The 13,300-nt window shown below is 49.6% G+C and overlaps 2 protein-coding genes and 1 long non-coding RNA gene across 3 annotated transcripts; all 3 read left to right on the forward strand.

Moving 5' to 3' along the window:
- Positions 1-736: 736 nt before the first annotated feature.
- On the forward strand, positions 737-2,718 carry LOC105914077. The gene is made up of 3 exons (XR_001163609.2): positions 737-1,602; positions 2,040-2,116; positions 2,531-2,718. It is a non-coding gene; the product is annotated as an uncharacterized LOC105914077 (long non-coding RNA).
- Positions 2,719-3,866: 1,148 nt separating this feature from the next.
- LOC101784008 (aspartic proteinase nepenthesin-1) lies at positions 3,867-5,633 on the forward strand. Its single transcript, XM_004962659.1, has one exon. It carries the CDS (start codon positions 3,912-3,914, stop codon positions 5,235-5,237), a length of 1,326 nt encoding a protein of 441 aa, XP_004962716.1. The 5' UTR covers positions 3,867-3,911; the 3' UTR covers positions 5,238-5,633.
- A 2,502-nt stretch (positions 5,634-8,135) lies between these two features.
- Positions 8,136-9,775, forward strand: LOC101785234 (aspartic proteinase nepenthesin-1). Its single transcript, XM_004963984.3, has one exon. It carries the CDS (start codon positions 8,308-8,310, stop codon positions 9,637-9,639), a length of 1,332 nt encoding a protein of 443 aa, XP_004964041.2. The 5' UTR covers positions 8,136-8,307; the 3' UTR covers positions 9,640-9,775.
- The last annotated feature ends 3,525 nt before the right edge of the window (positions 9,776-13,300 follow it).

The raw sequence follows: 13,300 nt of genomic DNA on the forward strand, positions 1-13,300 counted from the left end.
GTTGGGACGGGATGCCATCAAGGTCGCTAAGAGGATCTCGCAACCTCCTACCTGGCGCGCCACATATTGGATTTATGAGCCAGCAGTCCATCAGAGGGTTACCCAAGTGGTTGATTTATGGGTGAAGGCGATTGCGAAACCAAGAACTCGAAGGTAATCGTGAGAACACAAAGGGGACACAAGGGTTTTAGATAGGTTCGAGCCTCCGAAGAGTAATACCCTACGTCCTGTATGCGTGGATTGTATTGCTGGTATGAGATGATGTGCCCTCGGGAGTGCACTTAGCTACCTTATATAGGCTGACGACCAAAGATTATAAGTTGGTTTGAATTTAATATACTCGGTATTTACATGGAAAGCAATCTGAGTTAGACTACAAAACGCGTCCCACGATATCCGAGCAGATTTGGACTGTTGCCTTGATGTGTACTCCAAGTAACTTCATATCCTCGACCCGCACGTCCTGATCTGGTGGATCCGCTTGTTAGGTTCGACCAGTATCCTAGTCAGTGAGGACGTATAGATACCTATATCCCTCATACCGTATGTTATCCTCCTCGTCATTCACCGTGCAGGTCGGCCTATCTTTACCTATTATTAAAGCAAGTAACATTTCTGCCTGGGTTTTCGTACGTCGTGGTCATTTTGCAAAAAAAAAACCCTGACGTTTCGTGAAATCAACCCGCAGTCCATTATTATGAAGAGACTGGGTGTCGGATGGAAAAAGGAGGGAAGGGAGGGGGTTAAAGGGGAATAACTTCTCCTTTCTTCGGCTGGCGGCGGCCGGAGCGGGGCGCCCCGCCGCTGCCCCTGCGCGCGGCCTCGGCGGCGAGGTTGGCTTGGCGCTTGGTGGTTTCGAGAGCGAGGCCGGCGAAGACGAAGTAGACGGAGTTGGTTTTGAAGGGCAGGCGGGTGTGGTGACTGGCGACGACGAGCGGCGGAGAGCGCTTCTTGTGGACGGCGACGGCGGCGGCGACCCCGAGCTCCCACATTGCAAGCGCCTCCTGCGGCCACCCTCGCCACCCCGGCTACCCGCGCCGCCCGATTGCCCGCCACGGCCGCGTCGCCCCGCCCGGCCGCGCCGCCCGGCCTTGACCCCGGCCGCCTGCGCCACCTCCTCCTCCTTGCGGCAACATGGTGCGCCACGTACTATCATCCCCAGCTGGTGGAGGCGAAGGCCACGACTCGGAGGGCTAGCAGAGGAGATCCCGCGGCCCGCTTCGAAATGGGGGCCATGGAGATGGATGGCGCCGCACCAGTACGGCCTCACCACCGCCAAGCTCAGAGTAGATAGGGTCTGATGCCGGCGATGTTTAGCAGATGCGTCGGCATTTGGGAGATACACGAGCTTAGCGAAGCTCCTTGCGCCAGCTGACAAGCTCTTCCAGATCCGGCCAGCGCAACTAGCGCGCTGGAGCTGAACCAGCTTGGCGGACGAATGGCCATGGGTGCCGTTGGTGACCGAAGAGAAGCCAGCTCCAGAGGTGAAGCGCTCCCGCCCCTAGCAGCTTCGCGAACAAGGTGCGCATGGTACAGGTCGTTGCTGGCTGGCCTACGTATCTGTCAACAATCGCTGGGGACTCCTTGGAGAAGATCAACAAGGTACTTAGCATGCGTCCTCTCCACTCTCCCCATTCATGCTTCTGCATGGTGTTTCGATGTGTCCTTCAATGCCTGCAAGGTGTTTGACAAAATGTCCATTGCCTGCAATATTTTACTCTCTGTTGCATCTACTTCTTAACTGCTTGACTGAAATTGTCAGTACAATGTACTCTTTCAGCTTATCATGATTATAATACATATGCATTTAGATCTATGCATAAAAATATTGTTATGATCAACTCTTTCAGCTTGTCATAATGTCATATGATAAACTCTGAACTATTGCTTTACTGGCTATGGCTTGCTGCTTTTGCTTATGAGTAATTGTGAGGACCATTGTTTTGCTGTCCCTGACATCAACTCTGAATTTTCCATTGTTGCCAAATGACTATGTTAATGCATTGTTGCTGATTAGTCATCTATTTTGTATTTTTCAGCGGTCCTTGCAGACTTGCATGGATTGAAAGTCAAACCACAGCTGGATGATGATGCTGCACTTCCATTTCTACTACAGGTAACTGAATCTTCCGTCGCCCATTCTTTCCAGTCATGCTATTTTTCGGAGGAAATAAGCAGGAGTATATATCATTGCATATAAGTACCATGGCTCAGTTTACATGTCTCAAAGTCAAATTTAAGGATTTTTTTACCCATCTGTTATGAGATATGGGATCATGTTTGTACCTTTATCTAACTTGCTGGAAAGATTTCCAACAGCTCTACTATATTTACTTGATGATGTTTATGATCACCTGATGCATAGTTGTGCACATAGCTTATCTGTATCGGTGCTTTCCTTTTGTTTGTATTTTCAGTTGTCTCTGTTCACATAGCTTGTCTGACTATAACAAGATTACCTGGTGAATATTTGTGCTACTTAATGCTATTTGGAATCCTATTATTAATTGAATCTATTGTAATGCTGCAGAATGAGCAACCAGATGGGGCTACGAGCTGCAGTGGTGGCCACTCAAGTTCCTGAATAAGGTGGTATTGGTGGACCATATTATTTGTGGCATGGGAAGTAAAGGCATTTGTCGATCTGGTAGATGTTTGGCTATATTGTACTGTCGGATCATTTATTAGTTTGAAAAAGAACAAAGTATGCATGAAAAAGTCCAATACTACTAAAATAAAGAAGTTACACAGCACAATAAAAAAATATGGTGTGCTACACGACATGATAAAAAACATCGTATGCTAAGCAACGTCGTTTCGCTGTAGCAAATCTAGCCTCGGCCATGGAGCAACGTGTGAGCGTGTCCATATCCAACCGCACACGCAACAAACTGCCGGAGCAACACGATAAAAATGTTACGCAACACGATAAAAAATATGGTGCGCTACACGACACGATAAAAAATATTGTGCGCTAAGTAACGTCGTTTCGCCGTAGCAACGCACGGGCATCTTGCTAGTATGTAATAAGCTGGGTTCATTAATCATTATAGATGGATTGTTGAAATTGTCAGGGATAGACATGTCTCTAACGCTAGATGGTTTTTATTAAAAAAAAGTCTTCAAATCAGAATATCACGACAAACGACCGTGCTGTGATGACCAGCATGTAGTTACCTCGAAGAGATGCTCTCGAACACCACAATCCAGCATGAGTGAAGCCACAACATTTTAGGAATAAATCCTATAAAATCACCATAATTCGTCCCCACTACGGATTGTACAGGATAAGGCTCTACTGATCAACTGGTCACATGCCTATTCGCAAGTGTGGTCAGCTTGATTCATTTGTGATCAAGAAAATAATACTTCATCAACTCTATTGAACCTTGTGTTTGTCCTATCCAGAATTCCAGACATTACCATAGCCTGATTGAAATTGAACTTTTGGATCAAGCTTAAAGTACTTCATCCGGAATTCGTTCCTTTTGCCACTTTGGTTGGCCTGCCTACTGGAGCTTGGCAATTGAACACTGTCTTCCTGCCTTGTAATTCGCACCTTACAAGTTACAACTAGAGCAAGAACTCGGACCTGACCACTCCTACAGGGGTAGCATGGTCTTTCTCGAAAACCTTTACGCTCAATTTGTAGTCAAAGTACGGAGTAGGTAAAATCACAATAAACTCACGGTCACTCATCGTGATGGCAAAAAGAACATGGGAGTAGGTCGAATTGGCCCTGATGGCGATAGCATGAACAAAATTGAGCAATATGCAGTGGCATATACAATTTTTCGCATTTTCCCACCGACAATCCTATATATAGTAGTATGTTCACTGCACATACCTCCATCCGTACACACACGCCCGCGCCAAGGAGTTCGGAGTTCACGTCAGGTAAGATAAGAACAATGGCGAATCCTTTGATCTGGCTCGCGCTCTTCTGCGCCTCCCTGTCGTCGTTCGCCACCTCCGCGGCCGGCCTCCGCCTCGAGCTCACCCACGTCGATGCCAAGGACAACTGCACCGCCGAGGAGCGCCTGCGCCGCGCCACCGAGCGCACCCACCGCCGCCTGGCGTCCATGGGCGGTGTCGGCGTGGCCGCGCCCGTCCGCTGGTCGGAGACGCAGTACGTCGCCGAGTACCTCATCGGCGACCCGCCGCAGCGCGCCGAGGCCATCGTAGACACCGGCAGCGACCTCGTCTGGACGCAGTGCTCCGCCTGCCGTGCGGCCGGCTGCTTCGCCCAGAACCTCCCCTACTACGACCCGTCCCGGTCGCGCACGGCCCAGCCCGCGGCCTGCGGCGACGCGGCGTGCGCCCTCGGCTCCGTGATCACCCAGTGCACGCGCGCCGGCGAGGCGTGCGCCGTAGCCGTCCGCTACGGCGCCGGCGACATCGTCGGGTTCCTACGCACCGAGACGTTCGCGTTCGGGTCGGAGGAGGTAAGCCTCGCGTTCGGGTGCGTCGTCGCGACCGAGCTCTCGCCGGGGTCCCTCGACGGCGCGTCCGGGATCATCGGGCTCGGCAGGGGCGCGCTGTCGCTCGTCTCCCAGCTCGGCGACACCAGGTTCTCCTACTGCCTCACGCCCTACCTGCGCGACGCCGCCAAGCCGAGCCACCTGTTCGTCGGCGCCTCCGCCGACCTGAGCGGCGGCGCGCCGGTGACGTCCGTGCCGTTCGCCAGGAACCCGAACGAATACCCCTTCAGCACGTTCTACTACCTGCCCCTGGTCGGGATGAGCGTGGGCACCGCCAGGCTCGCCATCGCCGCCGCAGCGTTCGAGCTCCGGCGGGTCGCGGCGGGAGTGTGGGCCGGCGGCTCGTTCATCGACTCCGGCAGCCCGTTCACGACCCTCGTCGACGCGGCATACCAAGCGCTGAGGGCGGAGCTGGTGCGCCAGCTGGGCGCCAGCCTCGTGCAGCCGCGGACCGGAGGGCTGGACCTGTGCGTCGCACGGGGAGACGCCGGCAGGGTGGTGCCGCCGCTGGTGCTGCACTTCGGCGGCGGCGGCGGCGGCGGCGACGTGGTGGTGCCGCCGGAGAACTACTGGGGGCCCGTGGACGGGGCCACGGAGTGCATGCTGGTGTTCAACTCCGCGGCGGGGCCGGACTCGACGCTGCCGTTGAACGAGACGACCATCATCGGCAACTACATGCAGCAGGACGTGCACCTGCTGTACGACCTTGACAATGGCGTGCTCTCCTTCCAGACGGCGGACTGCAGCTCCATGTGATTCGTGCATTGTGCACGAACGTACTCCGCGTACTCCTGAAGTATGTTCTTTAACTTAAAAATAATATTTAACTAATAATATACGTATTATAAATTTAACTAATAATATACATATTATACTCCGTGTATTATACGTCGTTTGACTTTCTCTCAAATTAACTTTAACTAATAATATTTATTTAACGAATTAGTCAAATAACTTAAAAATGAGTACCACTGCACTACGCCTATCATCAGAAGTATCTTACATTTAACTTGTAAAGTTATCTGTGAATAAGTATTGTTAGATAAGACAAACACTCAAATGAAAAAGAATCAATGGTATCGTATATTTTAAAATGGAGGCAGTCCGTATTTATGTGTGTCCATGTATGTCATATGTGTGTGATGTTATACTTGTGCGTGAATTATACCGTTTCATTATATATGGTGACATTTCTCTCTCAATTTATATGTTGTATTGTCAGCTGAACACTTGTATTCCAGCAGAAAAACAAAACATTTTTTATTAGTTGAGTCGAAACACCAAACAGTCAAACACCTCGTACATTTACAACCTTGTGAAGTTATGCACCAAATTTACATATTCCACAATCCACAGTCATCTGAACGATTCGCGTGCCGGCCGCTGCGTGCCCCGCCGCTCGCGCCGGCAAGATAAGGAAGAAAGGAAAATGAGGAGAAGATAAAGGTGAAGAGAGAGGGGTCACGTGAAAAGGGATTAAAGGTCCCTCCTTTAGTCCCGATTGAAATTACCAGTTAATGTTTTCAATCGGGACTAAATGCCTCACCAGATTCCCTCGTCCCACTAGCCGTTACAATAGGACTAAAGGGGGGTTTTTTACTCCCGATTGATATTACCAATCGGGACTAAAGAGGCTGTCGGAGGTGGCAATTGGTGGTGGGTGTTTGACCCGGGACTAGATGCCCTTTAGTTCTGGGTCCAAAAACAATCGGGACTAAAAACGTTGGATGGAAGGTCTCTCTACTAGTGCGTCGATATCGTGGCATCACCTCAAATAAAAAACAATTATTTTTGAATAAAAGTGAGTTGGATTTAATGCAATGGTTTTGTTGATGATGATTTATCCGTTGTTCATATCAAAATTCTAAAGAAAACTCTTGTGCCCGTTGTCATTTGTATATAATAGAATTAGATTGGACGGTTGGTCTCGTGTGCGGTATTTTACTTTACATACTAGGAGCGATGTTTCCAATGCAAATTACCAGTCATTGGCAGATAATACATGATTGTTGATTACTCAATCATATACTTATTTATGAAATCAATTCTAATTGTTCGTCACAGGCTGATGGATTGTATATTAAATTGTTGCTTTGTTCAGCTCATTTGGTCCAAAATATCACTATATTCGACAGTTTGCGCCACACAATGAGAGTAGGTAATGAGCCGCGTATAGACAAGTATTTTGACTCGTGCAAGCACACCCTCCAAATTTGCAACTTGTCTATTATATATTTATATCCACACCCAAGTTGTTATTGAAGCTTGCCAGGTCATTTGCTCCTTACCACTACTGGAAAACTGAACATTCATCCCGAGATATTAGTACCGGATCTAATGGATAGTCCCCGAGATGGTCCCCGTGACCCCCTTTAGTACTGGGTGGGAGCTCCACCCGGTACTAAAGCCCTAAGGCACATTAGTACCTGGTGGCCTTTAGTACCAGGTGGACTTCCCACCTGCTACTAAAACTCCCGTCCGTTCTCTCTCCTCTATCTCTCTCCCATCCCACCCGTTCCTTATCTCTATCTCCTCTCTCTCAAGTCTCCCTCTTCTATCCCGTCTCCCTTCCTTCTCCTCCTTAGCTCTCACAATCTCCCTCTTTTATCCCATCTCCCTTCCTCCTCCTCTGCCTCCCCTCCCCTCCCCCCTCCGCTCGCCCCTCACCGGCAGTGAGGAGTAGCGACGGGGCGAGGTGAGGCGGCGGCGGCAACTGTGGGAGGGGCAGTGGGGCAGAGGGTGGAGGGGTGGGGCGGAGGGCGGAGGGGCGGGCAGATAGGCGGAGGGCGGAGGTGGAGGTGGAGCGGGCGGTGAGGCGGGGCGGAGGGTGGCGGGGTGGGGCGGGGGGCGGAGGCGGGGCTGAGGGTGGAGGCGGGACGGGTGGAGGGGTGAGGGGTGACGAGGTGGAGGCGGAGGGCAGCGGGGTGGGCGGGGGATTTTCTTTTTTTTAAGTTTCAACCGGTACTAAAAGGGTCCTCTTTAGTACCGAACTAGTAGTACCGGTTGCGAAAACAGTAGTAATAGTGATAGGGTTTTCCCCAGTAGTGTAAATCAACAACAATCATTTTGTTGACCATACGTCCAAAACCACATAACATATATTTTTGAGATATGATTACTCCTGAGCTTCTAATATGTTTAGCAACGAGAAATTTCTAGGAGATCAAGATTCCTTTGGCATTTGGAGTCTCGTAGTAGATTTGCCATCCATTTGGCAAAGACTTGTCTTACATAGGTCTAGATGACTAAGTCAATATAACAGCTAAAATAATGCTACCGTCTCGTTGATAGCAATGTCGAATGACAAAATATTGCCTATTATATTATGCTAACTAAATTTGACTGTGGTATGGAAAATGGCCTTTGTGATTGGCACTTGCGTTGCTAGACCTGAATTCGAATTGAACAACTAAACATCAATGTCATATACATGACATCGGCTCTAAAAGAATGCATCATCTGAATTGTTCGGTCCAAACAATTCAGCAGTGTGTAGATGAATTATAAGGTCTTCTCATTCATTCCCAAGACCCAAATGATGTACGCTGAATCTGCGTGATATGATTAACTCGTTGATCATGTACCTAGAATTTCATCAATCCTATAAAATGCCGTGCTTATCCTATCGGATTCTTATTTTATTTTACAAATTTTTATGTCAATCTCATATACATCCACTTGCAAATTTGCAAAAAGTCAATATACCGATGGACATATATATTTGATCACTTCATTTCCCATCAAATAATTCCCTACTCATTTGTTATATAAACACACTCACACTCCCTCTACTCTCCATGCACACAACACACAAACACACTCCCATATGATAAAAATGGCGAGACCCTTGATCTGGCTCGCGCTCCTATGCGCCTCCCTGACCTTCACAACCTGCGCCGGCATCCGCCTCGAGCTCATCCACGTCGACGCCAAGGAGAACCGCACCATCGCGGAGCGCATGCGCCGCGCCACCGAGCGCACCCACCGCCGGCTGGCGTCCATGGGCGGGGTGACCGCGCCCGTCCACTGGGCGGGGTCGACGCAGTACATCGCCGAGTACCTCATCGGCGACCCGCCGCAGCGCGCCGAGGCCATCATCGACACCGGCAGCAACCTCATCTGGACACAGTGCTCCGCCTGCCGCCCCGGCTGCTTCAGCCAGAACCTCTCCTACTACGACCCGTCCCTGTCGCGCACCGTCCGTCCCGTGGCGTGCAACGACACCGCGTGCGCCCTCGGCTTCGAGACCCGGTGCACCCGCGACAGGAAGGCGTGCGGCGTCCTCACCGCCTACGGCGCCGGCGCCATCGCCGGCGTCCTCGGCACCGAGACGTTCACGTTCGGGTCGGAGAAGGCGAGCCTCGCGTTCGGGTGCATCACCGCGACGGAGCTCACGCCGGGCTCCCTGAACGGAGCTTCCGGCATCATCGGGCTCGGCAGGGGCACCCTGTCACTCGTCTCCCAGCTCGGCGACACCAAGTTCTCCTACTGCCTCACGCCCTACTTCAGCGACGCCGTCAACACGAGCCACCTGTTCGTCGGCGCGTCCGCCGACCTGAGCGGCGGCGGCGCGCCGGTGACGTCCGTGCCGTTCGTCAAGAACCCGAACGACGACCTGTACGACACGTTCTACTTCCTGCCCCTCGCCGGGATCACGGTGGGGGAGGCCAAGCTCGACGTCCCCGCGGCGGCGTTCGACCTCCGGGAGGTCGCGCCGGGGCGGTGGGCCGGCACGTTAATCGACTCCGGCGCCCCGTTCACGAGGCTCGTCGACGTGGCGTACCAGGCGCTGAGGGCGGAGCTGGCGCGGCAGCTGGGCGACAGCGTCGTGCCACTGCCGGCCGGGGTAGAAGGGTTCGACCTGTGCGTGGCCGTGGCGCAGGGGGACGCCAGCAAGCTGGTGCCGCCGCTGGTGCTGCACTTTGGAAGCGGCGGCGGCGCTTCGTCGGACCTGGTGGTGCCGCCGGAGAACTACTGGGGGCCCGTGGACGAGGCCACGGCGTGCATGGTGGTGTTCAGCGCGGCGCGGCCGAACGCGACGCTGCCGATGAACGAGACGACCGTCATCGGCAACTACATGCATCAGAACATGCACCTGCTGTACGACATGGGCAACGGCGTCCTCTCCTTCCAGCCGGCGGACTGCAGCTCCGTGTGATGATTTGTTCACTGTGGGCACGCCATATGGAGGCATGATAACCAATGGCTGCAATTTGCGTCTCTTCATGTATGTATACATATACATATTTGTTTTGTAACGAAAACCTACAGTGAAAAAGCTTTATTTAATTTGCATTTGACTATTTGTTTTACAAACAACAAAATATGTATTTTTTCCGAAAAATTGTAATAAATTAAATTGATATTAAAACTTTTTTATACTCACGTACACGCACACACATACCCTACAAGTATATCCGAGACACTAGAGGAGCTACGTTGGGGCGGCCGTGGCCCCCCTAGCAATTTTCAAAGAAAGCACACGCCTCACTATTTAAAAACGCGGCATTAGTCCCGGTTAGTAAGGTTAAAAATCCGAAAATCCATTCGGGATTAAATTTTCGAGAGAAAAGGGGTTCTTTAGTACCGGGTCATTCACCCGGGACTAAAGACCCCATTTAGTCCCAGTTGGTGTTACCAACCAGGACTAAAAGGTTTCCAGAAAAAAATAAAAAAAGCCACCGCGCCCACGCCTGCTGGCCGGCCGCCCGCCCGCCCGTCCACCCGCCTCCGCCCGCCGCCGCTCGGCTGGCCGCGCCACGGCCCTGCCCTCACCCTGATGCCGCTCCTCACTGCTAGTGAGGGGCGAGCATAGGGGGAAGGGGAGGGGCAGCAGAGGGGAGGAGGCGGCGGCGGGAGGAGGGAGAAGATAAGGAAGGAAGAAGGTGGAAGATAAGGAAGGAAGAAGGTGGAAGATAAGGAAGGTGGAAGGTGCCTGGAAAAAATAAGGAAGGTGGGAGGGGGGCCGCGTGTGGAAACCCCTTTTGTCGTGGTTGGAATTTCCAACCGGGACTAAATCTTCTGTCCCGGTTGGAATTACCAACCGGGATAAAGGGGTGGGGGAGGGGGTTTGTCCCGGTTGGAATTTTCAACCGGGACAAAGGGGGGCGGTGCCAGTTTTTTTAGCCGTTACAACTGGGACTAAAGGGGCCCTTTAGTTCCGGTTGGTCCTCCCGTCAGTGACCTTTGGTACCTTATTTTTAACCTGGGACTAAAGACGCTTTAGTCCCGAGTCCAAAGTCAACTGGGACTAAAGGGATTGAATGTAAGGTCAGTTCTCCGGTAGGACCTCCATAGCTGCATGCATGCCTAAACTAGAGAGCACATCCGTTGTTGTGCATGGCCACGTGCATAAATGCATTCTCTCTCCTACAAACCATGCATTCTTCCATTCCTTAGCTGTATTGATAGGTACCTCGGCTACTATATTATACTTATTCATTGCATTTTTGGGATTCTTTTGTTGTTGTGGAATCTGAGAGGTCATACACCAGGTGTATTTAGTTTAGAATATGTCTAACCCACCTCCAACTAGCATTAGATACACATGGATCATCTGAACTATTCTTAAAATTTGCATATTTACCGTCTCCTTCAAGGACAACGCACAATGCGTGCAGTGTGGTAATAGTTAGCAGGAGCACATGCAGGCATGCAACTCGATCCCTTCTTAAGCTGCTCCTGTCTTAGTATTGTGGTTATGTCACTCATCTAATGAGTAGTAGATCACAAATTCATAAAAAGTATATATGCATATGCCGGTGTGCCTATCGTCTACACACAATCCATATGACCAGCTTTGGAACTACAACGTGCCATTGCATATAATTGTAGATTAGTCATTAGCCTGGAATTGGCCCCCCTTGATTTCACTCCTAGCTCCGCCACTGATCCGAGAGATTAATCCGGCATATCTTGAGATTAAAAAAGTGGCAAGCAGCTCACTGTTGTCAATTACGTCATCTACCAACAAAATAATAGCGGGAGTTGAGAATTCAAACCTGGTTGACATGCTTCACCTCAAAAGATTCTAATTAACCAAGAGCTTAATATATACCATCCCAAAAAACATGTCATTTAGATTCAAAATTTATCAAAAAACTATGTCGTTTTACTCTATATAGTATTTGCAAGTGCATGTGGCTTTTAATTAATACTAAATATGGCCAACAAACACTCCTTCCATCCTCTAATATATAACGTTGATTAGTTTAAAAATGAGCTAACCAACATCATATAATAGAGAACATCATATAATAGAGAACGTAGGAGCAAACAAGATCATTTTATTTTTTTATTAATTTATCCTATAATGTGTAAAATGATTTGTTTTTGGGACGGAGGGAGTATACGAGTCTATATGGTTTTGTTAATCTTCACTTGCCCTCCGTCGTCGGCTCGGCCTCCCCGTCACCGCTGCCTGTGAGAAGGAAAAAGAAAGAAAAACCTTCCCAACTGTCACGCTGACATGCTGTGATGCGAGCAAGATGATTCCCTGACGCGTTGAAACTACAACTAATAGCTTTAGTTTTATGGCTGCGCCCGGTCTTAATCACAAGATACAGAGCGTTTCAATTGCAATGCTGGTGATGAGCAACGCCGCCAATCAGCAGTTCTTTTTTTGGCAAACTCCGCCGACCAGCAGTTAAGCGCTCCTCCTCAACTCACCTTACAAGTAACAACTCACCTTACTTGAATCAATGGCTCTAGGATATCAGTTCATCAGTCATGTCGTGCCCGACTTATTAGCTTGATTTTTCAGGAATCTCAGCTTGATTATTCGCCCCACGGTCGCTATGGGCTCATAGAGGTTGCTTGTTTAATTTAAGATGCTTTGGCTAATGGCTAGGAAAAGAATTAATTTCTATTCTCTAGGGTATAATATATCATCATCAGATCAGTTGTTTGTTTTATGTAACCAGCAATTAATGTGCTATTGTACCCGCAAAAAAATTAATGAGCTATTGTAATTTCTTTTTGCAGCGTGTAGGTATAATGTCAGTAAGCGATAATACCTTGAGAAAAAACTCTTTTTTTAATGATCCTGCTATCAACTATATTTTTTCTGCGGTAACTATTTGTTATTCACCTTTAGAAAAAAGTACAGTATGTGAACAGGAACAAACATGGTTGAAGCAATCTATTTCATTTTTATTCGATTATACATACTTTCTCAAGAAAAAATTATATACATAGAGTTCTGTCTTGGAGGGTAATCTGATATTGTATTTTTATAACTCGGATGATTGAACTGTTGATTCTAATCAAAACATCATCATCGATAGCTGAAATCGTACAATCGTTTACATTGAAGGAATTGGAGGGGATGATAAGTTTGATGATGCTATCAAGTCCAATGATCTTTTGAACTTTCCAAATTCAAGATTGCATTTTCCTTTTGAATTGACAAACATTTATCCTGCCTTCTTTAAAATCACAATTCACAAAACATACGTTGGCACTTCCGCCATGTTGTATTAATTGTGATCCGTTCTTTTACAGAGCTTACATATGTATGTATACGTTGTCATGGTGTATGTCTTCTTCAAGAGATTTACTTATAGATGGCCAAGCAGGCGGCCCAACCCGGCCTAGCACGAGCCCGATTAGGCCCGGCCTGTTTAGACCTGCACAGTAATCGTGCCGGTCGGCCCACGTGCTGAAGGAGTGGCCCAGGCTCGGCCTGCTGCCTTCTTAGGCAGGTCGTGCTGGCCCGCTGGCCTAGTAGGCCTTAATAGGCTCGCCGTGCCCATGCCGGCCCGTGGCATGGCTCTGGCTCTCTTTTCCTTGCTGTCGCAGTCGTGGAGGGCCACAGTCCC

The sequence above is a fragment of the Setaria italica genome, chromosome III (assembly GCF_000263155.2).
Source record: "Setaria italica strain Yugu1 chromosome III, Setaria_italica_v2.0, whole genome shotgun sequence".
In the NCBI taxonomy this organism is placed as follows: Eukaryota; Viridiplantae; Streptophyta; class Magnoliopsida; order Poales; family Poaceae; genus Setaria; species Setaria italica.

What these genes read in the sequence shown, in the direction of transcription:
- LOC101785234 (XM_004963984.3), top strand. Translation starts at nt 8,308, where the DNA reads ATGATAAAAATGGCGAGACCCTTGATCTGGCTCGCGCTCCTATGCGCC.
- LOC101784008 (XM_004962659.1), top strand. Translation starts at nt 3,912, where the DNA reads ATGGCGAATCCTTTGATCTGGCTCGCGCTCTTCTGCGCCTCCCTGTCG.